This window comes from Strigops habroptila, chromosome 20 (assembly GCF_004027225.2).
Source record: "Strigops habroptila isolate Jane chromosome 20, bStrHab1.2.pri, whole genome shotgun sequence".
NCBI lineage: Eukaryota > Metazoa > Chordata > Aves > Psittaciformes > Psittacidae > Strigops > Strigops habroptila.
The window spans coordinates 1496211-1519807 of NC_044296.2; the positions used below are offsets into that span (position 1 = coordinate 1496211).

At 64.8% G+C, this 23597-nt stretch overlaps 2 protein-coding genes across 4 annotated transcripts; both read left to right on the forward strand.

The window, feature by feature from the left end:
- The first annotated feature begins 312 nt into the window (after nucleotides 1-312).
- PALM (paralemmin) lies at nucleotides 313-14771 on the forward strand. 2 transcript variants are annotated; one of them, XM_030509084.1, is made up of 9 exons: nucleotides 409-596; nucleotides 6908-6956; nucleotides 7755-7835; nucleotides 7928-8058; nucleotides 9101-9227; nucleotides 9773-9794; nucleotides 9958-10020; nucleotides 10930-11061; nucleotides 12200-14771. In XM_030509084.1, exons 1-9 carry the CDS (start codon nucleotides 592-594, stop codon nucleotides 12760-12762), a joined length of 1173 nt encoding a protein of 390 aa, XP_030364944.1. In that variant the 5' UTR covers nucleotides 409-591; the 3' UTR covers nucleotides 12763-14771. The 2 variants fall into 2 exon arrangements, with proteins under 2 accessions (XP_030364943.1, XP_030364944.1); XM_030509083.1 differs by lacking the exon at nucleotides 10930-11061 and having other exon boundaries at nucleotides 313-596.
- A 2040-nt stretch (nucleotides 14772-16811) lies between these two features.
- On the forward strand, nucleotides 16812-23101 carry MISP (mitotic spindle positioning). Of its 2 annotated transcripts, XM_030509085.1 has the most exons (5): nucleotides 16812-16898; nucleotides 18460-20493; nucleotides 20925-21136; nucleotides 21331-21369; nucleotides 21885-23101. In XM_030509085.1, exons 2-5 carry the CDS (start codon nucleotides 18534-18536, stop codon nucleotides 21969-21971), a joined length of 2298 nt encoding a protein of 765 aa, XP_030364945.1. In that variant the 5' UTR covers nucleotides 16812-16898; nucleotides 18460-18533; the 3' UTR covers nucleotides 21972-23101. The 2 variants fall into 2 exon arrangements, with proteins under 2 accessions (XP_030364945.1, XP_030364947.1); XM_030509087.1 differs by lacking the exon at nucleotides 20925-21136 and having other exon boundaries at nucleotides 21885-21921.
- Nucleotides 23102-23597: the final 496 nt, after the last annotated feature.

The window sequence follows — 23597 nt, forward strand, 5'->3', positions numbered from 1 at the left end:
CGGAACCTGGCTCAGGGCTTCCTGTGTCAGTTTGCCAGCGTTTGCTCAACGCTGCCCTTGCGTTGAGAAACAGCAGCAGTGAGGGGGGACCCGGGCTCCCCCTTTTCCATCCTCTCCCCGGTTGCACCTTCAGGGCTGGGTACCGGGGCCATGGGGGTGCAGCGGGAGAGATGAGAGTGGCCTTCGGCCAGGGCAGTGCCGGGGTGCCGGGGTGCTGGGGTGCAAAAGGGGGTGTCCGGGGCAAGGAGCGGGTCACCGCGCAGCCGGGACCCGCTGTGGGTCTCCCGCCGCACCCCAAAAGCAGCCGCAGCCCCGGGGCCGCCGGCAGCGGCGGGCGGGAGCGCCGCGCCCCGAGGCCGGGTGAGGGGCGGCGGCAGTGGCGGGCCGCGCCCGGCAGACGGAGCTGTGCGGGCGGCGCGGGAGGCGGGAGCACCGGCGCGGCCCCGACATCCCTGCGCATCCCGCAGCCCCGCCGGGGATGCCGCCGCCCGCCGGGCCCTGAGCGCCGGGACGCCGGCGGCCGCCGGCCCCGCTCCACCGCGCCCCGCCCGGCCCGACCCCGCCGGAGCCGCCGCCCAGCCCGCACGGAAAATGGAGTGAGTATCGGCCCCGGGCCTCCGGCCGAGCACCGCAGTACTGGGGTGGGAGGGGGGGGTCCCCCGAGTGCCAGGGCCCAGGACCCCCCACCGAGGCTGCGGGACCCCCGCACCGCGGGCTCACAGAGCTCACACCGGGGGCTCATATCCCCTTCGATACAGGAGCTCGGGACCATGAAACCGGGGGCTTGTACCCCCCCACAATCCTGGGGACTCAGGACCCCAACACCGGGGCCTCGCATCCCTCCGATGCCGGGGCTCGGGACCCCCACACCGGGCTCTCGCGCCCCCCGGTGCTGCTCAGGTCCCTGCCCGGGGGTGCCGGGGCTCCATCTCGGGGTGCAGCGGCGGAGGCCCCGGTGTGGAGCGGGCGCGGGGGCTGCGGGGGGCGCGTCTCCGCTGGCAGCGGTGCGGGAAGCGGCGGGGGGGGGTAGGTGGGAGGGGCGTTTATTTTTGTGTTTTGAACCTGTTGTTGCCGCTGCGTGTGCCGGGGGTGCGGGACCGCGGAGCCCCCCCTGCGCCCGCACCCCCGGCCCTGCGCCGCGGCTCCTGCTGTGCGGGGTCCGGGTGGACGGACGGGCGCTCTCCGTACCCCGGCCTCGTCCTTTGTGTGCTGCGGAGGGGCCCTGCCCCGTCGGTCGGTGCCTGCAGGCGGGCTCAGAGCCGCGCATGGGGCTTTGCAGGCGATGGAGGGAGCAGGTGGAGGCCGGTGGCTGGGATCCATCCTGCCCCGCACTGGTTTTGCCCCGCAGGGACTGGTGCTGGTGCTGGGAGAGCGCGGGGCTGGGCGGCTGCTCACCGCGCCGGGTGCCAGCGACAGCAGCCGTGTCTCACCGGGGCCTTTCCTTCCTTCCCATGGCTTCAGTCCCCACCATAGCAAACAAGGGTCTCCCCACAACCCCTGTGGGGCATCCACCCTGCCCGGGGTCAGCCACCCTCCATCGGGCACCTCGCCTTGTCCCGGTGGCTCTTGGCGAGATGCTGGGTGCTCAACAGGTCCCACTCGCCACCATGCACCTCCCACCCAGGGAGAGCCCCGTGGGGCGCTGGAGAGGGGTGGGATGGTGGGTTCCTGGGGTCGGGGTGGGCTCTGGCTGGCCCAGGGCTGAGAGCAGCGCAGTGGGCACTGGTGGGGGCCTGGGGATGTGTCAGAGGCGCAGGGTCTGTGGGGCTGGGGAAGTGGAGCAGCGCCCCGTGCTGCTGGAGGGACCAGAGGAGAGAGCTCGCCCAGGCAGGTCCATGGCTTTGGGCAGCTCCTCAGTGTACTGGTCCCTTCAGAAAAGTGCCTCACTGGGGAGGAAAATGTGTGTGTGATTTGCCAAAAGGCAGTGAGGGAAAGGGCAGAACCGAGGAGCACGACGTGCCCTGGGGAACAGGATGAGGAGCTGCAGGAACCGGGCAGCGAGGAGCCCTGCAGCTCCGGGTCTCACTGGGTCAGTCCTCCTCCCACAAATCCTGAGCCTGGGAGGTTTAGGAGAGTCCTGGGGCAGTGGGGATGCAGCAAGGTGCTCCCCTGACGTCGGCCCTGGCTCTGCAGCAGAACATGGGTGCTGGGGAGCGTGCTGCCGGCCTTGCTTTGGCTCCTGCTTCGCCTTGGCACTGGCAGTGGCTGGAGGAGGGTCCTGGCTGCCGCGAGCCGCTGGTGCCTGGAGAGGTTTGGCTGAAAGCTTCCAGCTCTTGTGAAGACGCTGGTCCCATCAGGGCTGCTCGCCTGTCCCAAGCTCCTGCTGCTGTTGATGCTCTTGAGCAGCTGGAGGGTTTGTATCTCCACATCTGGCTGCTCTGGTGGTTTGTCTCAGTGGGTCACTGCTCTCCCCTCCGGGTCTCCTCTGAGTGGGGACTCTCGTGGTCCTGCCCTCCCAACCCTGCTCATCCCTGATGCGAAGCTGACAGTGATACCTGGGGAAGGAGGGAGGTTTCTGCCTGAGGAGTCATCTGGGAGAGCTTTGGGAAGGGACTTGGGGCTCTCCAGCTGCTGCTGGGGAGAAGCAGAACCCCGCTGATGCTCCCCAGGCTGGGCCATCACTGCCTCCTGGCTGGCTGCAGGGAGCCAGAGGAGGTCAGGTCCATCCCTACAGTGTTTGGCCACTTGTGGTGGGACGGAGCCTCTTGGCTGGACCCGGGGCCAGGCAGGAACCGGGGCAGGTTTCCTGGGAAGCTGCTGGTGTTGGTGTTCCAGCTTCCTGGCCAGAAGCAGCCACTTTCCCTGCACAGGATCTCGTGCGGTCTCTGTGGTGCTGTGGTGTGGGCCCGTCTCCAGCAGTGGAGGTGCCGGCAGCAAGGAAGGGCCGGGGGGAAAGTCAGGAAGCGTCGGGACAGGGTCGGACGCAGGCAGAAGCGTGCACAGGAGCCCGTCTGCTCCATCCAGAGGCGAGTGAGCCCCTGGGCCCCAGACAGAAGCTGCTCTGGGGGGTGAGGACAAGCTCTGCAGCAGCCCCGGAGCACAGAGAGGAGCCAGGGCGGATCCTGCCCCAGCCAGGTGTTTCCTGGTGGAGATGCCTGGATGTGGGATGAGCCCAGCCCCTTGGCTTGGCGCCGAGGACCAAGCTCCTGCAGGTTCCTGGGGCTCATGGGGGTGCCCTTGCCTGGAGCCACGTTCCTGCTGCTCCTTGGAGCCTTGTGTGTGCCCATGGACATGGCATTGGGGTAGGAAAGCCGCACTGCCTTGTGTGAATGGGGACCAAGGGACCGAGTGACACAGCCCCGAGGTGCCAGGAGCCGTGTCCCGGCTGGTCAGTGCTCCCAGGTGTGGGGAGAGGCCGGCTCCATGCTCATTCATAAATTGTGGGGAGTTTCCTGGTGGAGCCTTGCTCCTCTAACTGGAAGGGAGCTGGAAACCCAAGTGTTTGGAGGGCACTTGAACCATTGTTTGAAAGATCTGTAATTTTCCAATCAAACTCCCTCCCCAAGCCTCCGTTCATCAAATATTCATGGGATCCATTTTCTCCTGGCACTCCCAGCCCACATCTCAGCCCGAAGAATCAATCAGGCAGCGCTGCTTGCTCTAATGCATCCTGCGTTTTCGGGAGCCTGGGGCTGCCATCTCCTCCTCCCGCCTCCCTCCACCTCCCTGCTGTCCCCATCTCCTCACAGGGCAGCAGCAGCGATGGATGGGGCTGCACAGACAGCTCGGGGAAGGGAAGGGGCTGAGCGCCGTGGGGCAGGGCTGGAGCAGCCCCGGTGTCACCAGGACCTGAGCAAAGGGGTCCAACCCTGTGCCCAGCCGCTCCGTGCTCAGCTCCGTGGTGTCACAGCCTTTGTGGTCGATGAGCACCCAGTGAGGGCGTTCGATAGCGGCCCCGCTGCTAATGGCTCCGTGACGGAGGCTGCAGCCTCCCCACGGCAGCGTCACTCCAGGCCCGGCCAAGGGGCCCGGCTCTTGGCACGGGAATGGGGCTGTAAATCAGTGCCGGTGCTTCAACTGCTGCCGGTGCTGCCGTTCACACGGGCTCCGGGCCCCGCAGCCACCCCCCCCCCCCGATGCCGGTGTGTGGGTCCGGGGTCTCTCCCTTCCTTCCCCCTGGCTCGGAGCTGGGTGGGTGGAAAGGGGACGGAGGTCAGGGGAGTGGAGGAGCAGCTCGAAGCGGCTCTTCACACATTTGGATGAGCTAATGGGAAAAAACAGAGGAAGGCAAATAAACATTATTGTTTCGTGTCAGGCGGGGAGGAGACAAAAGGTCACGGGCTTCCCTTGTGATGGTAGGAAACGGCAGCATCAGCAGAGCTGGAAAGGGCTGGAGAGCGAAGGAGAGCACAGTGCGTGCATGGGGCACACGCGTGCTCCCGCATGTGCACGGATCCATCCGGGGGTCTGGGGAATGCTGCCGTTGCAGGTGGGAGTTCCCGGGACATCATCCCCCGGTGCCACCTGCATCCCTGGTCCTTTCAGCCTCGTCTCCCACACTACAACCCGTGGCTTTCCCAGCCATGTGGTGCATGCAGGAACGGCTCGAGGAGCTGCGCCAGGACCCACAGGGCTGGGACATGCACTGCACGGACACCGGGCAGGACAGCATGGGCCTGTTCACCGCAGCTCAGGAGACCTGGTGAAGTGAGGGGGGAGGAGGAAAGGCTCATTCTGGGCTTCTTTTCCCAGTTTGTGGTTCCCTAGGTGCCAGGTGGCCCTGGCTTTGGTGGCTCTGGGCTTGGTGGCCCTGGGTTTGATGGTGCTGGGTTTGGTGGCACTGAGCTCGGTGGCCCTTGTTTTGGTGGCACTGGGCTAAGTGGCGCTGGTTTGGTGGCCCTGGGTTTGATGGCCCTGGGTTTGGTGGCACTGGTTTGGTGGTACTGGGTTTGGTGGCACTGGTTTGGTGGTACTGATTTGGTGGCACTGCATTTGGTGGCCCTGGGCTCGGTGGCCCTGGGCTCGGTGGCGCTGGGTTTGGTGGCGCTGGGTTTGGTGGCACTGGTTTGGTGGCGCTGGGTTTGGTGGCACTGGGCTCGGTGGCGCTGGGTTTGGTGGCGCTGGGTTTGCGCATCCCCCCTCCCGGCGGCTCGCCCTGTTGCCATGGCGCCGTTGCCATGGTGCCGTTGCCAGGGAACCGCCTCCCGCCTCGGCGGAGCCATCAGTCACCGGGGCCCCGTTGGCACCGGCCCGGCCCGGGGGTGCCGAGGAAGAGGAGGATGGTGGCGGGGGGGGGGTGCTCTGGCTTGGGCCCTGGCTCCGCTTTCCTGCTCCCGGCAGTCCAGGGAGCCGATCCCAGGGACAGGGCCCAGTGTCCCCAGTGTGATGGATCAGAGCTTGTGGTGGGATGGATCAGTGTTCCCGGGGCAGTGGCTGCAGTCCAGCACAAGGTGCTCGGGCAATTGGGGCTGCAGGGTGCAGCGAGAGGCATCCATTCTGTTCCGCGTCTTTCCCTGGGCCAGGAAGATTCCTGGCGTTCGACCCGGGAATGTGGAGACTGTAGCAAATAATGGAAAATAAAGAGGATGGAGGAGGGAGGAAAAGCAGAACAGGACGTTTCAGGAATGCTGTAAAAGTTTGGAACCGTCAAATAGGGCAGGATACAGGAGAGGAACAGGCCCTGGTTCAAAGTGCTCTGAGTCTGGGGTGCCATGGGCTGGTCTCGGGGGGACCCAGGCAGTTTCACCCCTGTGCTGGAGCCTGGTGCAGCGGCTGTGGTGTAGCTGCTGCCAGTGCCTGCTACATGTCCCATGGGTTCCGTTGCCATCTGGCACCTCGGCGCACCCCAGGGTGGACCGGGTCTGCCCTCCCTGTGCCTCCCATTGGGGTTGGTGCCATATGAAGCTGGGGCTGGCTCCAACCCATGTCAGTGGGTCCAAGCATGCAGCTGCAGTGGGACGGCGCTTCTGCACCGGCTCCTTGCTAATGGCTTTTCCCGCTGTGCTGGGGCCATGGTGCTGCCCATTGCATCCTGTGAGGGCTCCTCTCCTGGGAGCTGTGACATGGATGTGACTGAACCACCGGCATAACCGAGTCCGAGAGCCGCAGCAGCCATGGGCTGGAGCTGAGGCATGTGGGCCCTCCCCGGGTTCCCTCCCTCCTGCTCGCAGGCTCTGCTGTCCTGTGCTCTGGGAACCAAGTGGCACCGATCCATCTCCTGACGACACCTCTGTGCCTCCCACCCCAATTACTGTCACAGCTAAGCACTTCGTTAGCACCGTCTGGTGAGCATCCAGCCGGCTCCCGTGGTGTTGGAGCATCCCCCATCACCACAGGGCGCCAGGCAACTGCTGGACCTGCACCTGATGCTGGCGGCATCGGGGCTCTCACTGCGCCCCATGGGACTGCGATGCTGGTTAGGCTGGTTCGGGGCACTTGTGGCACTGGGGCATGTGGGCACAAGGCACCTCAGGGCTTGGAAGAGCTGCATTGGGACCTCTGGGCACATGATGAACATCCGTGTTCATGTGTGTGTGTGTGTCCATGTGCCTGTGCACATGTGCATGCGTGTGCCTGTGCGTGCAGCCCGGAAAGGTCACCGTCCAGGAAAGGTGTCAGCAGCCAAGAAATGGGTTTGGAATGGAAAGTGTGGGCCAGGTTGAACCGCAGGGATGGCCAGGACTGGGAGCACCGCTCCAGCCTGGCCGTGGTCACCGTTTCCATCTGCGCCATGGCAAGAGTGGGTACGGCTGTGCCAGGTCTGGGTGAGGCGCCTGTTCCCAGGGATCCAGGCAGAGGAGCTCATGGACAAGGGGAACTCGGCTCTGTGAGGGGAAGGGGAGAAAGCAGCGGGCGGAAGGGAAGCGTCCAGCCTTGCTCCGTGGCTGTGTCCGGTTGGGTGGTGGCACGATGTGGCACAATGTCCCCATTCACTGCGCTCCTCACTGCACCCTGTGCTCTCTTGCAGGGCTGTGGAGGCCAGCACCCTTCAGCAGGAGCGGCTGCAGGCCATCGCGGTGAGTCCCAGTGTCCTTCATCCCAGTGTCCTTCATCCCAGTGTCCCCGCATCCCAATGTCCCCACATCCCTGTGCCACCCGGAGCGGACCCCAGCGGGGATGAGGTTGCCGGTCCCAGGGACACACACAGCCAGGTGCAGGATCCCGAAGGGCTTGGCTGTGCTGGTGAAACAGGGACAGAGCGAGCAGGAGGTTTAATTAATGAAGCAGCATCTTGATGAGCCCCAAGAGGGAAACAAGTGTTGATTTCCCCTCACCCTTTCGCAGGATGGGGCTGGAGATGGTGCAGATCCAGCCATGGGCACTGGTGATGACATTAATAGCAGCCCCCCCGGCATGGAGCAGGGCGCTGGGTTGGTTTTAAACCCCGCCACGGGCTGGCAGCTTCCCCATCCCATCCGCTACCGGCCCATCTCCGCTGCACAAAGGGCAAATTGTTCCTGGCCAGAGGAGAAGGGACACGGGTGACGCTGCCCGGGCTGGGGCTGACCCTGCTCAAATGATCTGGATGGGCCCCAGGGGGGGCCCTGGTTCCCCCGTGCTGGCAGCTCACTCCACGGGGCCGGCCAGGGGGAAGGTGACTCTTGGAGACAGGGAATAGAGCCCCGTGTCTCTGCACCCTCCGTGCCTCAGTTTCCCCCGGTGAGGGCAGGGATGGGGCAGCTCCCCCGGGCTTGTGTCCCTGTGTCAGACCCTGTGGGAGCCCCTCGCCCCCCGCTCCGGGGATGCTGCCCAGGCCGGGAGGGATGTGCCCCTCTCCCTGTGCTGACCCCGGCTCTGCCGCTCTCATCCCGCAGGAGAAGCGGAAGCGTCAGACAGAGATCGAGAACAAAAGGCGGCAGCTCGAGGACGACCGGAGGCAGCTGCAGCACCTCAAGGTGAGGATCCCCCGGGACCCCCGGGCTGTGTCTGCACCGGGAACCCCCCGGCTGCGGCGCCGGCAGGACCCTGACCCCCTTCTGCTCCCCAGTCCAAGGCTCTGCGGGAGAGATGGCTGCTGGAGGGGGCCCCGGCATCAGCCTCCGAAGAGGATGAGGCCATGAAGAAGCAGATGCAGGAGGACGAGGTGAAGACCAAGGAACTGGAGGAAACCATCCAGAGGTAACAGGGATGGTGTTGGGGTGTGACACCCTCCAGAGACCCCCTGGGCAGGCGGGATGCTGAGGTGCAGCTCGATCCCATGTGCTGGGCATGAGGCACGAGCACAGGACATGCTGCTGTGATCCTGCTCGGAGCTGCTGAGAGAGGAGATGCCTCCTTATCCAGGGGCTGCATCCGGTCCCGGAGCCCATCCAGCCCCTCTGAGCACGGACCCCCCCGGGTGGGCTGCTCGGTCCTTGCAGCCCTGATCACTGCAGGGCAGGGAAACGGGTGCTGATTCCCCATGGACCCATCGTGGTGGGTCAGCCCTTGGGGAAGGGGCTGGGTGGGAGGTTGGCGGAGAGAAGCCTCAGCCCCTGCCCGGCCCCGTCGTGCCTGTGCTGGCGGCGGGGGGGGCCGGGGGGGTGTCCCGGCTGCAGGAATGCCATCCGTCACGGCTGTGCTGTTAATTACCGCGCATCAGTGCAGAGAGGGGTCAGGCACGAAGGGGCCTTTGTGTGGGTCTAATGGCGCGGTGCATTCCTCCGCCGGCGCCTCACGGGGAGACGGGAGCTGAGGGGGGGGCTCTGCCGGGGGGTGCTGCCACCACGGTGACAGACGGGTCCCACTGACACAGACATGGATCCCTGGGGACTCCCCTGACCTCTGCCACGTCCCGGTGGGGCTCATGGCTGGGAACGGGCGGTCGCCGTGGTGGGAAGCTCAAACAGGAACAGTGATGGAGCAGCATCGTTCTGTGCTATGGAATGAGGGCACAGGCGTGTGGCACAGCTGGTTGTCACTGCATGGGGACAGCAGGAGAACACCATGGGGTCAGTCCCCCTCCCTGCCTTGTGCCCGTGAAGGGGGTTCTTCCATCCCATCAGCCAAGGGATGGCGACGGCCATGCTGGAGGTCGGTCAGTCTGTCCCTGCACATGAGCCCAGGGGCCGATTTGTGCCTCCCCTCTCCCTTGTGCCGTGTCACTGGGCTGTGTTGGTGGATCTGCTGCCTGCACCGCGCTGCCTGCACCATGGCCTCTCAGCCCCGGCTCTCCCCACAGGCTGGAGAAGGAGCTGGAGACGCTGGAGAACGGCAGCTCGGCAGCTTCCACCAAGGAGAACCTGGCAGAGGTGGCAGCGGCACCGGCCAAGGAGGAGAAAGCCGAGCCCGTCCCCAACACGCAGAAGGTGGGCACGGCCGCGCTCCACAGGCAGCACGAGAGGGGTTGTAGAATCCCAGCCTGGTTTGGGTTGAAGGGACCTTAAAGCTCCTCCAGTTCCAACCCCCTGCCACGGGCAGGGACACCTTCCACTAGAGCAGGTTGCTCCAAGCCCGTGTCCAACCTGGCCTTGAACACTGCCAGGGATGGGGCAGCCACAGCTTCTGTGGGCACCCTGTGCCAGCGCCTCAGCACCCTCACAGGGAACTTCTTCCTTATATCCAACCTGAACTTCCCCTGTTTCAGTTTGAACCCATCACCCCTTGTCCTATCGCTGCAGTCCCTGATGAAGAGTCCATCCCGGGCAGCCCATCCAGGTTCCTGGGGGTTGGTGCTTGCTCACCCCCAGCCAGACCAGAGCTGGTTCTTGGTGCTGGCGCAGCAGTGGGCAGGTTGGACCAGCACTGCCGGTGCTGTGCCAGGTCCCGTGCCCCGGTTGAGGGTGGGTGCGCGGCAGTGGGTGCACGGCAGCGGGTGTGCGGCAGCTCCTAACCTCTCCCTTCTGTTTTGCAGAGTCCTCTGGGCACTGTCAAGGGTAGGTGATCCCCAACGTGGCCGCGGTCCCTGCTCCCGGGTGGTGCTGCCCTAGGTGGTGGTGGGAGCCGGGGCAGCCCCATCCCCTGTCCCCATCCCCTCCTGCACTCCGGTGCCATCCATGGGCACATGGGCTCAGGCGGTTCTCTCCTCTCCATCTCCAGCCGAGAAGAAGGTCTCCAGCAGCCCCATGAAGGCAGTGGAAGGCACTGACATGATGAAGGCCGGTAGGTGCCCGCTTCCCGGGAGGAATGCTCCTTCCCGGCCGCTTCCCTGCTCCTGTCCCGCGCCGCCCCTCGGCTCGCTGCTGCTCCGCAGCCCTGGCACCGCTCCATGGCTTTCCAAGCCCAAGGCACAGAACATCAGTTATTTGCAATCAGAGGGTTTGTTTTCGCTTCCACCCCGTGGCTGGTTTGTGGTTCAGGGCCCCCCCTTCACCCCCCATTCCATGTCTCTGCTCCGGTTTCATCCTTCACCTCCCGCTCTCTTTGCGGCTTCTTGGCACATGGGTCAGGGAGCAGCGTGTTGGTGCCGCCGTGGCTGACCCTGTGCCCATGGCCCCACAGCCCCATGGCCGGCTGCCGGGGGGAGCATGGAGCGGCCAAGCTGGGGGCCCTGGGGCCGGCTCCGCTGCTGGATGGGGTTGCTCTGGTTTTGGGGGGATGGCTCAGGCCGGGCTGTGGCAGAGCCCATCTTGGGGTCATCGGAGCAAAGCACCACCGGGATAAGGCGACCCCGGTGCCAGCAGGGACTGGCCAGGAGCTGAAGGATTGATGCTGAGGATTGCTTGTCCCACTGGGGCCACCAAACCCCTCACAGGGGGATGCCACCAAGCATGAGCTTGGTCCTCACCGGCTGGACAGACGGACACGGCACTGCCAGCCGCAGTGCCACAAGGGGGATGCAGAAGCGGAGGTAAGGGGATGCTGGGATGGCGACAGCCCCGTGAGTCCCGGTAGGAATGCTGTGCCCGGGATGTCACACCCGCCTCTGCCATTCACCACTCCTGCTGCCGCCCGCTGCCTCGCTAACGCCGCTGAGCACCGCACCGCATCGCACCGCACCGCGCCTGCTCACCGCAGGGGCTGGGGAGGGCCAGGGCCGCTGTAACGTGCGCTGTGTGCTTTGTGTCCCAGCCATGTACTCGGTGGAGATCACTGTGGAGAAGGACAGAGTGACTGGGGAGACCAAGGTCCTGTCCAGCACCACCCTGCTCCCCCAGAACCACTGTCTGCAGGGGGTCAAAGTGTACGAGGATGAGCTGAAAGGTACGGCCCATCCCGTAGTGCCAGAGGGCGGCAGGAGCAAAGGGCAGGGCACGAGGGAGCAGCGGCCGGAGCATTCCGGCGGGCACCGGGACCGGGAAGTGCCGGGGCTGCTCCTGGCTGCCCTCACCAGCTCTGCAGAGAACACTTATGGGGGCAACCCCACACCAGCCCCGGTCCTGCACCCCAGCCCCCCGGTGTGGGATCCATCCAGTTTGCACATCGTGACCCTGCGCTGCTGCAGTGCAGAGAAGAGGATCTGCTGCGTCCAAGACCCAGGGGAACGTGGCACTGGCACTGTGGTGAGCCCAGGCTGGCTGCGGGCACAGTGGATGTGCCGCAATAGGGACCAGCCCCTGCCTCTGGGGACCTCTGGGAACCTGCGCCGAGGGGCCCGGTGTCACACGAGGGATGGCTGCGTCAGCGGCAAGGACCAGCCACGGAGCTGCAGCGTGTTACTGAGGACACTGGTGGCCAAGTGGTGACCATCGCTCCAAGGGAACCGCGCGGCACCGGCAGCCGGTGCCATTCAACACCCTCAGTGTGGCCGTGGCTGTGCCTGGCTCAGGACGCTGGCTCCGAGGATGCGCCTCGGCAGCGATCGGCACAGGGCAGCGTGTGCTGGTCCTGTGTCATCCATCGCTCCATCAACGCGCTGTTGCACAGATCATCGCATGATGCCCCAAGTCAAGTGGAAAACGCGATGAGCCGGAGGCTGGGATGCTGCCGTCTGCTGCCTCCAGCAGCCGTGCAGAGCGCCGCGGCCCCTGCGGGACACAGCGGGATGCGGTGGGAAGCGGCAGGACGTGGTGGGGCAGCACCTCGCTGGGGTGTTAGGTGGTGGCAGCGGGGATCTGCCGCAGAGCATCGTGGCGTGGCCGGAGTCATCCCGTTCGGCTCGCCACCGCGACCTGGCAGCTCGCCGGGGCTGAGGCTCCGGAGGAGCCAAGGGCTGGGAACAGCTCCTCACATTGTGCTTTCTCTTTGGCTTCTCCATCTGCTGCCGGGCAGGGGCCAGGCAGTGCGGGGGGGTCCCGGCCTCGTTGCGAGGGGCTTTGGGGAGGGGAAGGGTTACACCAGCAGGAGCTTGTCCAGGTCAACTCGTGCTGCCCTCACGCTGCTCCTCCTCTTGTCCCCGCAGTGGTGCACGCGGTGAGCGCCGAGGACGGGGCTCTGCAGAACGGGGCGCATCCCCTCAGCTCCTCCGAGGTCGACGAGCTCCTGCACAAGGCGGACGAGGCCACGCTGAGCGAAGGCGCCGCGGCCAAGGTGGGTGAGGAGCCCGGCAGCGCCGCGGGCAGCCAGAAGGCGACACCGCGGCGGGAGATCACGGGGCTGCAAGCCAAGGCACGGGAGAGCCCCGTGCCCGAGGGGACGGAGCCGAGCCGCGAGCAGCCCGTCACCATGATCTTCATGGGCTACCAGAACGTGGAGGACGAGGACGAGACCAAGAAGGTGCTGGGGCTGGAGGGCACCATCAAGGCCGAGCTGGTGGTGATCGAGGACACCGAGAGCAAGCCGGAGCCGGCGCACAAGGACCACGCGCCGCCCAACGGCACCGCGCTGGAGCCCGCGGCCGCGCAGCCGCTGCGGGAGGAGAGCCCGGGCGGGCAGAACCCGGGCGCCAACGCCACGGATGCCAAGGAGGCCGAGCAGGACACGGACGTGAAGAAGCAGCGCTGCAAGTGCTGCACGGTGATGTGAGCCCCCGCCGAGCCCCCTCCGCCCCGGCCCCCCGCTCGCCAGGCCCGCGCCGGGCTCCTTCCCACCGGACACGGACCCTCCTCCTGCAGCACCAACACGGGAGAGCTCCAGCCGCAGCAGCGACCGCGGCGCCGCTCGCCCCGTCTGCCCAGCGCTGCCTGTGGTATTTATTAGAGACCCCCTCACCCTCCTGCCGCCGCCGCCAGAGCCTTTCCCTCCTCTCACTGGCAACTTCCCACCCGGAGCTCGGAGGATGCTGCTGCTGCATCCGTAGGTGACTCCTGGGTACCAGTGGCCAGTGGGACCCAGCACACGGTGGACACGGAGCCGGCCCCATCCAGCCCCATTCACTGCACCTCCATCATCCACTTCTCCTGCAGGGAAAGGCCCTGGGCTATCCCCTCCCCCTGCCCTGACTGCCCATGGATGTCCCCGCTCCATCCTGCGTCCTCAATCCCGGGCTCCCCAAGCCATGAGCCCCTCCAGGATGGAGCGTGGCCATGTGAGGGAAGGGTGTTGAGGGCAGCGTCCCCTCCACGATGCTGGGCACAGCCGGGAGCTCGCAGGGGGCCCATGGGCCATGTGTGGCTCCCATGGGAGATGCTGCTCTGTCCCCCTGGATACCCCATGCAGGAGCTCCTCTGCGGTGACACTGTCACCATCCAGTTCCCATTGCCGGGGCCATTCCTCCATCCTCCAGCATCGCTGGGGCTGAGCAGTGGTGGCCGGTGCCCGTGTCCTCCCGGGGTGACTTGGGTGGTGATGGCAGCGAGGGAGCCCAGCCCCATGGGGACAGCTATGGGGCGGCAGCTCCGGTGCTTCCTCAAACCACAGGAGGGTGGCCCAGCACCGTGCCCCCTGCGTCGGCAGCTTTTAGAGCCACGTTCTGGGTCCTGGGCTGCAGCGCTGGGTGCCCCAGGCATGCGGGACAGCCCAGTTCACCCCAGGCACCGGGACGGGGAGCTGTCAGGGGTCCAGGAGGGTGTCCATGCGATGCTGTGTCCGTGCTGGGACTGTGCAGCCCTCCCTGTGCCCCAGCCCTTCAGCGGGGATTTCACCACCAGCACCAGCGTTTCTTCCCCACTGAGACCCGCTGGGGCAGGCGGGGGGCCCCCGGCAGTACCCATGGGTGCTGAGCTCATCTCGGCACCTCTGCCCTGCCCTGGGGTGGGAGCTGTCACCAAAGGGGGGTCCCATCTCCCAGCAGCCCTGTCCCAGCCATGCTGGTGCGCAGTGCCCGAGGTGCCAGCCAGGCTGGCAGTGCCCATCCCCGTGCCCTGGGGCCCCCCCGGTGCAGCCAGTGCAGAGCATTGGGATCAGCCCATTGGGATGCGGGTGGTAGAGCTGCCAGAAACGGGACTCAGCCCCCCAAAGCCTTTCCTCTCTCCCACCCCCCTCGTGTGAGCAGTGACCCCCTCCCATAACATCCCAGTTGCTGCCCCCAGTTACAACCCAGGCTGCAGTTTTCCCCCCCCATGGAGTCACTACAGGGATAGGGGAGGCGCTGGGGCTGTGTCCCATGGGGAGACAGATGATCCCAAGCCCCCTGGGAGAGGCAGAGCTGGGATGGGGAGGGAGGGGGGGGCCGGGGCTGGCACCCCCGGGGGGACACAGAGCGGGGGGCTCGGACGGGTGCCCCATGGCTCCTGGGGGCTGGCTCCGGGCTGGTCCCCAGCGGGGCCGCACGTCACCTCCCACACCCCCTCACCCCATCCCAGGTCCCACATCCCCCCCCCCCCGGCCCCTTCCCACCCTCTGCCCCCGCTGCGCAGGGAGCGGGATCGGGCCCCACGGGGCGGGGGGGGGGCCGGGGCTGAGGACCCCATCCGTGTGTCCCAGCCCAATCCCGCAGCCCCCGCCCGGCTCCGCTGAAGTGCACTTCCCGCATTCCCGAGCTTTTCACTTGTGCCGAAGCCGTTTGAAGTTCCGCCCCCCCCTCTCCCCCCCCGCCCCGGCCCTTCCCGTTGTTTGTAAGACACCTGAACCGAGCAAATAAACTGTGTGAACAACCAGCCTGGAGCCTCTGCTTGGGACCGGGAACAGCACCCGGTGGGAAGGGGCCGGGATGGGGATCATGGGATGGGGATGCTGGGGATGGGGGTGATAGGGATGATGAAGACGGGAATGCTGGGGAGGGGGATGCTGGGAAGGGGGATCATGGGATGGGGATGCTGCCAAAGGGGATGAGGATACTGGGGATGGGGATTGGGATGCTGGGGATGGGGATGATGGAGATGGGGATGCTGGGGAGGGGGATGCTGGGGATTGGGGTGCTGGGGATGGGTTCTGCCAGCCCCTCACTGCCTGGGCTGTAGCCCCTCTCATCCCTGCCCAGAGGCTTCCATCATCCTCTCTCCTCTGTCTGTTTCATGGATGCAAGAGCCCCATGTGGGGACACTGGTGCTCCAGCCTTGGCTCCATCAGCCACAAGCCTTGTCACAGCCAGTGCCGGCCCAGCAGCACAGCAGGAGCATGTGGGGATCCCCACAGCTCCCCACACTCATTCCTCCCCGGCAGCACCGGAGCCAATGAGCCTGGGGTGTCCAGGACACGTCTCTCCCAGCGGAATAAACCCCCAGTGATGGGGCCAGGCAGGAGCTTTGACACCCCTGTGTGTCCCCAGGCCCCAGAGGGTCTGTCCCCCAGCACCCAGTGACACCAGGCAAGGGAGATGTGCAGGGACACCCCACCATGGCGGGTCCTCAGGGCGCAGGTAAGGGCAGTGCGGTTGGGATTAGTCCCAGCACCACCACGCTGGCAGCCCCGATGCTGCGGTGATGGACACGTGGCCAGAGGAGTGGGGAAGAAGAGGTGGGTAGGAACCGGGGTGCTGGGAGGATGCAGGCGCGACGCTGGTGGGTGCCCAGGTGAAGGGGACGTGGCATCCCGGATTCCTGCTTGTCCCAAGGGGCAGTGCTGGGGTCAGGACCCCCCGGTCCCATCACCACCTGCCTGTGGGTCTCTGCCCACCGCAGGTCCTGGATGTGCCCGGAACCGGGATGCCAGGGCTCGCTCCAGGGCGGTGGGGCCCAGCCGCGCCTGGTGCCAGCGCTGGAGCCAAGCACACACCCTGCCAGGGCGTGGTGTGCTCCTGCTCCCCGCATCACCCGTGGACTTTGTCTCAGCCCCAAGGTAAAACAGGCTCCTGTGTCCTGCCCGGAAGCACAGAGCTGCCCGGCAGCCGCACCAGAGACACCGGCCCCAGGACACAGCCCAGAGCACCCAGTGCAGGGCCAGGGCACCCAGCACCGAGCAGGGGGTAAGTGGGACCTGCTGGGTGAGCCGCAGGGAGCAGCGGGGTCAGGGGGGGCTTTCCAGAGGGACGAGGCTCTGGTGTGGAGCAGAGCTGTTGTGGCAGGGCAGAGAGGATGAGGATGCGGATGAGATCCTCATCCTGAGGCATCCCTGCCCATGGCAGGGGGTTGAAACTGGATGATCTTATGGTCCTTTCCAACCCAAACCATCCTATGATTCTATGATCTCCTGCCCCTGAGACAGGCGCGGTGAAGGGCTGAGCATCGTGGCACAGCATCGGCTGCAACACCCTGTGCCTGGAAGGAGGGTGGATTTGGGCACTGGTACCACAGTACCAGGGTCCAGCAGCCATGGCCACGGGCACTAAGGACATCACGGCCACCGCGCCACAGTCCTGCCCTTGGCCTGAGGTTTCCAGACCAGGCGTTGGGGTTTGCCCCTGCTGCAAAGGGGCTGGTGGGGAGCAAGGGCTTATCAGGAGAGGCCCCGCGGTGTAAACAGGGGAGCACAGGCGCCGCTGCCGCCGCCTTCACCCAGACCCCCTCGGTGCCGCAGTGGGTGCTGCTGCATCGGTGCATGGATGCGCCGGCACCTCGGTGCACCCTGGCCCTGGCGCACTGGCACTCGGTGCGGGCCGGGGGCCAAGCGCAGCCCTCCCGGCGTGGGAGCCACCCGCAGCGGCGCTGGGAACGGGGCATTGAACCGCGGCCAGCGCCGGGCCCGGCGCGGTTCCTGGAACTCCCCACGGGCTCGGGCTGCGCTTATCAAGGTGCTGCAGCCCCGCGGCCCCCACGCCCCGCCACCGCCCGCCCCACCGCTGCCCCACACACACGGCGCGGCCGCCCCGGGGTGGGGACCCCCGGCACGACGGCTCCGGCACAGTAAGTGCAGCGGGGTCGGGGTGGGGGGTGACGGCGGCACCTCGGAGGGCCCCGTCCCCGTTCCGCAGCCGGGCTCTATCTGCGGCTCTAGCGGCAGGCGGAGCGGCGGCCGCACGCTCGTCGTCGCACGTCGGGTGGTGTTTGCACGGGGGAACGGGTGTGCTGCGGGGCGGGGGGACCCTGGAGTACTCCCATGATGTTTCTTCATAGGGGTGCCCAGGCCAGGCTGGTGGGTGCTCCAGGGCCAGCATCTCCCCATGATGAGCCCGGGACCCCCAAACCCCCCCCGGCTCCTGCAGCGCCGGGCAGCCAGGGCTGAGCCGAAGCAGCCGGATGGGTTTGGGTGCTGCTGTGGGAGGGGCTGTGCCCGCGGCGCCATCCGGAAGCCCCGATAACAGCTCTGCTCCCCTCCCGTGGCGAGTCCCCGTCCCTCTGACCCCTCCAACAATGCTGAGAGGTGTGGGCAGAAAAGGTTTCGCTCTTCAGGTCATCAGAGGCTATAAAAGAGCAATAGTGAGTCACTAGTAGAAACAGGAGGAGCTGGGTAAAGCCATCGGAATCGGCTGCTCCAGCAGCCCCAGGATGAGCTACCCAGTGACCGGGCAGCACCCCGGCGTGCCCCAGTGCCCCTGATGAGACCCGGGTGCTCCCACCCCAGAAAAGGTTTAAATGGCTGCAGGAGGAAGGGGAAGGGCAGCCCGGGGTGAGTGGAGGGAGCTGCGTCCATAGGGTCCCTGCAGGGCAGGACACACATCCAGGGTATGCTGCATCCACCCTGCATGACCCGGGATGCTCCGGCACCCGCATCCTCCTGCTTCAGCACACAGAGCAGGAGGATGCTCTGCTGGGCACGGGTTATGTGAATCAGGATGGCACAGGGGCTGGGAATGGCATTTACAATGTGGGGAGAGACACTGTCACACGGGGACCCGCCTGTGCTGCCCATCCCTCCCCTGGCACCCATCTGGCTCCAGCCCGGGTAGTGCAGGAGGATCAACACCAAGGTCGAGGCAGTTTCCTCCCGCTTTGTGAGATAGGGGGGTTAAAGTCCCCTCCTTTTTATGAGCCATGAAACCATGTTTATGGTCCCGCCTGTTTCAATAGCCGGGCAATCTGGAGCCTCCTTCCAGTAAACGCGTAAGGAGAAATTCCAGGCAGAGGTGGATTTGGTGCCACCACCTCTCCCGCCGTGAGCTGATGCTCCCAGTGCCACTGGTGGTCCCTGCGAGGGAGGGATGAGGTGCTGGAGCAGGCAGGAGCTGGTTGTGGTGTCACCCAAAGCCCCGTGTCCCTCTCGGTGGTGCGGGCAATGCGGTTTGGCTTCACTTGCTCAGGACACAGCCAGGCTGGGGATGGAGGCAGGAAGGGGATGTCAGCTGTGGGGCAGTTCCCGCTTGGAATGGTGCTTCGTGCTCTGGCTGCTTCTGCCCAAGACCCAGTGTTTCTGCAGGGAAATGGAACAAATGAAGCTGGGATGTGGCTGGTTCGTGTCAGGACACCAGCACCAGGCTGAGAGCAGGACCCCTGACCGCTGCTTAACATTTTCTCCTCCTGCTTGCAGAGTCGGGAGCCTGAGCAGCGTCCCCAGCCCAGGGTGAGGTTGGCAGAGGGTTGGATGCTGACTCTTCCCGGGAGATGGACAGAGTCACCCGGCACTTGGTCTTCCAGCTCCCGCAGACCTCGCACAAGCACGACGATGCTGCCCTGGCCGGCTCCTCGGCAGAGCAAAGGGCCGACAGCGACGACGACGTGTTCGGCAGCCAGAGGGTGGAGAATGGATACAGCTGGAAAGTGACATCAAGGTCACCCTCGTATCACCTGCATGGTGGGAGAGATGTCTGGACCCCATCCCCAGACAGGGAGTCCAAGCTGGAGGTGGTGAAGTCGGGGAGCCTGTACGACCTCAGGGCTTACAGAGGGGAGAGGAAACCCTCGAAGCTTTACGAGGAGGATGAGCAGGAGCAGCGCAGGGTCCCTCCACCAAACATCTCACCCGAGAAAGCCAGGGAGCTGGAGGAGGAGAGGAGGGACGTCATCCGGAGCCAGGTGATGAGGAAGAGCTCCACCATGGCCGAGAGGTGGAGCTCCATGGATGAGCTGAGCCCCGTAAGCCAGGGTGAAGGCAGGCACAAGGGCAGCACCACCACCAGGTTTGCCATTTGCTTTGACAAATCTTCCCCGGGGAGGGCAGCAACACCGGTTGACCCTGAGAACATTGACACGGAGCAGATCAACTTCTCCGCTGCTCGGCAGCAGTTCCTGATGCTAGAGAAGACCAACCCAGGCTCTTTCTTCAGCCCAGAGCAACAGGCCATGTCTCCAAAGCCAGAGTCGATGATAAAAGTCACCAGACAGGAGTGGCACAGTCCCGAGATGGCCACGAAGGCTGAGAGAGGTTATGGTAATGCCGATGCACCCAGCCAGAGCCGGATGGACAAGAGCGTGTACCAGGTTTATAGTGTGTCCTACAAGACACCTGGGAAGGAGGAGGTTTATGCTCCCAGAAAGGCTGATGCTGAAAGGTCATATCCCACCAGGAAAACATCCGGCTTCACCAAAGCATATTCCAGAGAAGACCTGGACTCCGGCGTGGGTGAGATGTACCATGAAGCCAACGTAGGCTATGCCAGCGATGGAATCATGTCCAGTGAGGTCTTCAATGGCTTCGTGGACCTGAGGGAAGGCAGCAATGGCCTGGACAAGGAGATGAAGATCAGCGACGAGACTCCCATCGAGCGGGAGATCCGCATGGCGATGGAGAGGGAGGAGAACCTCTGGAAGGAGAGGGGGATCCAGCGGCTGACCTCCAGCAGCGAGCTGGTGGAGATCCAGACCAAGCCGCTCCTCTCCATGCACACCTCCCCAGGCCCAGGCAGGAAAGGGAAGGACAAAGGCCGCGCTTCCCTTTACGTCCAGAGGGAAATCGAGCAGGAAACCAAGCGCGAGGAAGACCTGAAGAGGCAGGGGAGGCTGCTGGGGACGTACGACAGGGGGACGCAGCAGGAGCTGGACAAGCGCAGGAGGGTGTTTGAGCAGGAGGAAGGCTCCTCACCAAAGCCCATTCCCTCAAGGAGCTGGGGTCAGGAGCAGCCCCCGGGCCCCACAGAAGACCTCAGGGGTGGGAGAAGCTTTCCCAGCTCCACAGGGAGCATCACGCGCTTCCAGACATACAGCACCAGCGAGAAGAGCTGGGAGCAGCCCGTGGTGTCCCAGCGCGTTTCCGCCAGCACCAGCAAATGGGAGAGTGAGGATTCCCAGGGAGGAAGACTCCCCGGCTCCACCCTGAGCCCTGCCGGCACCACTGTCCTGCCCAGGAAATACTTCTCCTTGTCCTTCTGGAAGCCCAAGGTCTCCTTCGTGGACGAGATGGGGACGCAGAGCCCGCTCAGGAGAGAGGACGGCCGGGATGAGCAGTACAAGGTGAGGACCTGGAAGCCTCAGACGTCGGTGCTGATCGAGGAGGAGATCCGGAGCGACTTGCAGAGGGAAGAGGAGCTGCAGCAGCAGCGGCGGCGGCGGCAGATGATAGATGGCTACTCCCTGGTCAGCAGCGACGGTGTTCCCCAGGATAGCTCCCACTCACGGCACAGCTCCGGTAAGGGCAGGAGAGGAACTGGGATGGGACAGGGATCAGGCCCATGGGTATCGCTCCTGCCCTCCCGGTCCTTGGGGCTCTGGGTCTCAGTGGGAGCATCCGATGGGGCAGGAGTAGCACCAGGGGGTGCCCATCCCAAGGGATCTTCCCATGCAGGAAGCCCTTACGGCCGGTGTCCACAGCCTGTGTGAGATGCGTTGTGGCCAGAGGTGACCTGGGCTCTCCCTAAGAGTGCGAGTGGCCACAGCAGGCACCGAGGGGACGGTCATGGGTGGAAGCAATCCCTGGCTGGCACCCACACACGGGGCCCAGCCGTGACCAAACCTGCTGGACCTGCTGAGGAGGCTGGTCAGGGGGAGGAGCTTGGCTTCTCCTGCAGCCCCCAGAGCGCTCCTGGTGTCCCTCACCCCCGATGGCTCTTTCTCTTGAAGCTGCCTCAGGTGTCAGCGGCAGCTACTCAGTGTCCGAGTCTCCCGTCTCCACTCCCACCTCGCACCAGGGAGGGATCCTGGGGCTGGTGTCGTCCTTCACCCCGCTGAGAGTGGCCGGTCCCTCCCCGGGCAGCACCGAGACCTTCGGCCCCGACTTGGCCTGGTCCAGCCCCTCCGAGGAGCGGAGAAGGAGGGTGAAGGAGGATGGAAAGGTGAAGGCACCCGCCATCGGGGGGATGGAGCCCAGGAGAAGGCTGGTGGCACCGGGGGCTGGCGGTGGCAGTGCCTGGGCATTGGTGGCACCGGGTCACTGTTGGGCTGCCGGGCTGGGGGCTGCATCCAGATGCCTTGGGATGTTTCCCCATGAGGTTGCCATTCCATGACCCTTTTTCCCCTCTTTTCACAGTACGCAGGTATTGAACCCGTTGACAAGGTCAACACGGAGGTAAAGCCCTTTCTGCACTCGAGGGCTCTGTTCATGCTGGGATGCAGGGATGGGACAAGGGGGAATGGCTTTAACCTGCCAGAGGGGAGACTGAGATGAGCTCTGAGGCAGAAGCTCTTCCCTGTGAGGGTGCTGAGGCGCTGGCACAGACTTTTCCCAGAGAAGCTGTGGCTGCCCCATCCCTGGCAGTGTTCAAGGCCAGGTTGGACACAGGGGCTTGGAGCAACCTGCTCTAGTGGAAGGTGTCCCTGCCCGTAGCAGGGGGTTGGAGCTGGATGAGCTTTAAGGTCCCTTCCAACCCAAACCATTCCATATATTGTATGATCCCCACAATCCCACTGGGCTCCCCTTGCTCCCAGATCCTGGAGCAGGGCGGGATGGACATGGGTTTCAGCTCCTGGAGGGCTGCAGGTGGGCACCCTGTGGGGCAGAACATACCCGGAGAGGAGGGTCCTGGCTGGTTGGGACGTCAAGGAAAGGTTCACCCAACCGACACCGTGTCCCTGTTCCTGCAGGTTGTGGAGAGCACGCGAGTGACTCGCCACAAGAGCACCATGGCCCAGCGCTGGGAGGCCGGGCAGTACGTGCAGGATGAGGACTGAGGTGACGGCGGTGCCGGGGCCACCGAACTCGCCCTGTGCTGCCCGGTTCGGGATCCACCGGCACATGAACCCCCCGACCAGTCCAGTTCCTGGTTATCACGAGAATCAGAGACTTGTACACTGCAAATCGCGTTGTTTTTAATGTCACTGATGATCCTTCCAGTGCTCTTTTGTTCCCCTTCCCGGTGAGATAATCCTATTCTTTTTTCTTAAGAAGGGAAAACCTGGATCACTGTTCTTATAATCACTCCCGTCAGGACGCAGCCGGATGAAATCAGACGGTCACTGAGCTCCTTTCTCCTTGCAAGTGCTGCCTCTGGTTTATCAAAAAGCGATTTTATTTCTCGGGGTTTTGGGAATTGAGGTTCCGCGTCGGGCACCGCCTGTGAGCGATCGGCCGGGAATGCGCCTTTGGATCAGGGAATGGCATCGGGCCGGGAATCACCGTTTGGTGCTTAACGCCCGTGAGCGCGGGGCTGCAACGATGCAACCACGCAGCCAGCGACCGCCGCGCTGCGTTCGCTCGGCCCCTTCCCGGCCAGGTCCGGCCGCTCCCGGGGCTGGACGCGGTGCCCGGGGGGTCCCTGCGGCCGCCGCACCGGGAGCGGCGGGGCCCGCCCGCTGCCGCCAGGGGGCTCCCGGCGAGCGAGAGCCGCGGGAGCCGGTGCGGGAGGTGCGGGCACGGCTCCCGCAGCCCCTATTCCTGCCGCAGCCCCTGCTCCCGTCCCCTTTGGTCTCTCAGCAGCGGGGTTCCGGCCCCCTCCGTGCAACCAGAGGAGCAGAGGCTGGTGCAGAGGCCCCTGCGCGTTCCCGTGGCTGCGGGCACAGCTCAGCCCTGCCCAGGGCTTGGTCTCCAGCCCCATTTCTCACCGGGCAAAGATGAAAAGCGTGTGTGTAACCCCCCAGATGCTCTGAGTGTCCCCCCGAGCCCCGCAGTGACACAGGCTGGAGCAGGGACACCGCAGCCACTCCGGAGGCTCCGGCCGGCCCCGAGGGCTGCAGGTGACCTGTTGGTGAGACAAGAGCCTTTGGTATTGCTTCTGCAGACAAAGATGATCCCAGGAATCATTTCCCACCTAATGTAGATGCAAAGCCATTTAATAAAAAATAAACTTTAACAAGAACTCTCACCCTGAGGTTGGGTCTTGGTCTTTGGTTGGGTTTACCCATGGGGCTGCTGAGGCATGACCCAGGCTCAGCCTCATGGAGCTGTTCTGATGGTCAGAACAGTCAGCTCTGGATGAGGGGGGATTTAGCCTATTGCCCTGGAGCTGCTGCTGACTAATGGCACCCCCGGAGTTTTAAGGCAGCAGCATCTCATTAACACCCTTAGGGTGGGGGCTAAGATGATCAGCACAGAGGAAAGAGAAGCCTGAGCTGGTCATTGCCTCCAGGCAGGGAGGAGAGCCTGATCCTGCAGGAGAGGGGCTGTGCTGGGCCTGGCTCAGGCTCTTCAGTGGAGCCATCAGCACTTGTGACACTGCCTGTGCCTGACAGCATGAGGAAAGCTGGGAGATGCCCTCTGAGTGTTTGAGTTTGTCTTTTTTATGGCTCTTTAAGCATCTCTAAGTTATTTGGGGATGTTAAATGTTGCTGGAATGGGACCAGTTCTGGCAAAGTTTGGTC

Bases quoted from the DNA above. Each gene is read 5' to 3' on its own strand.
- PALM (XM_030509084.1), top strand. The intron at 6,957-7,754 runs GTGAGTCCCAGT...CTCATCCCGCAG, and splicing joins AGCGGCTGCAGGCCATCGCG to GAGAAGCGGAAGCGTCAGAC. The intron at 9,795-9,957 runs GTAGGTGATCCC...CTCCATCTCCAG, and splicing joins TCCTCTGGGCACTGTCAAGG to CCGAGAAGAAGGTCTCCAGC.
- MISP (XM_030509085.1), top strand. From the start codon at position 18,534: ATGGACAGAGTCACCCGGCACTTGGTCTTCCAGCTCCCGCAGACCTCG. The intron at 21,137-21,330 runs GTGAAGGCACCC...CTCTTTTCACAG, and splicing joins GGGTGAAGGAGGATGGAAAG to TACGCAGGTATTGAACCCGT. The intron at 21,370-21,884 runs GTAAAGCCCTTT...CTGTTCCTGCAG, and splicing joins TTGACAAGGTCAACACGGAG to GTTGTGGAGAGCACGCGAGT.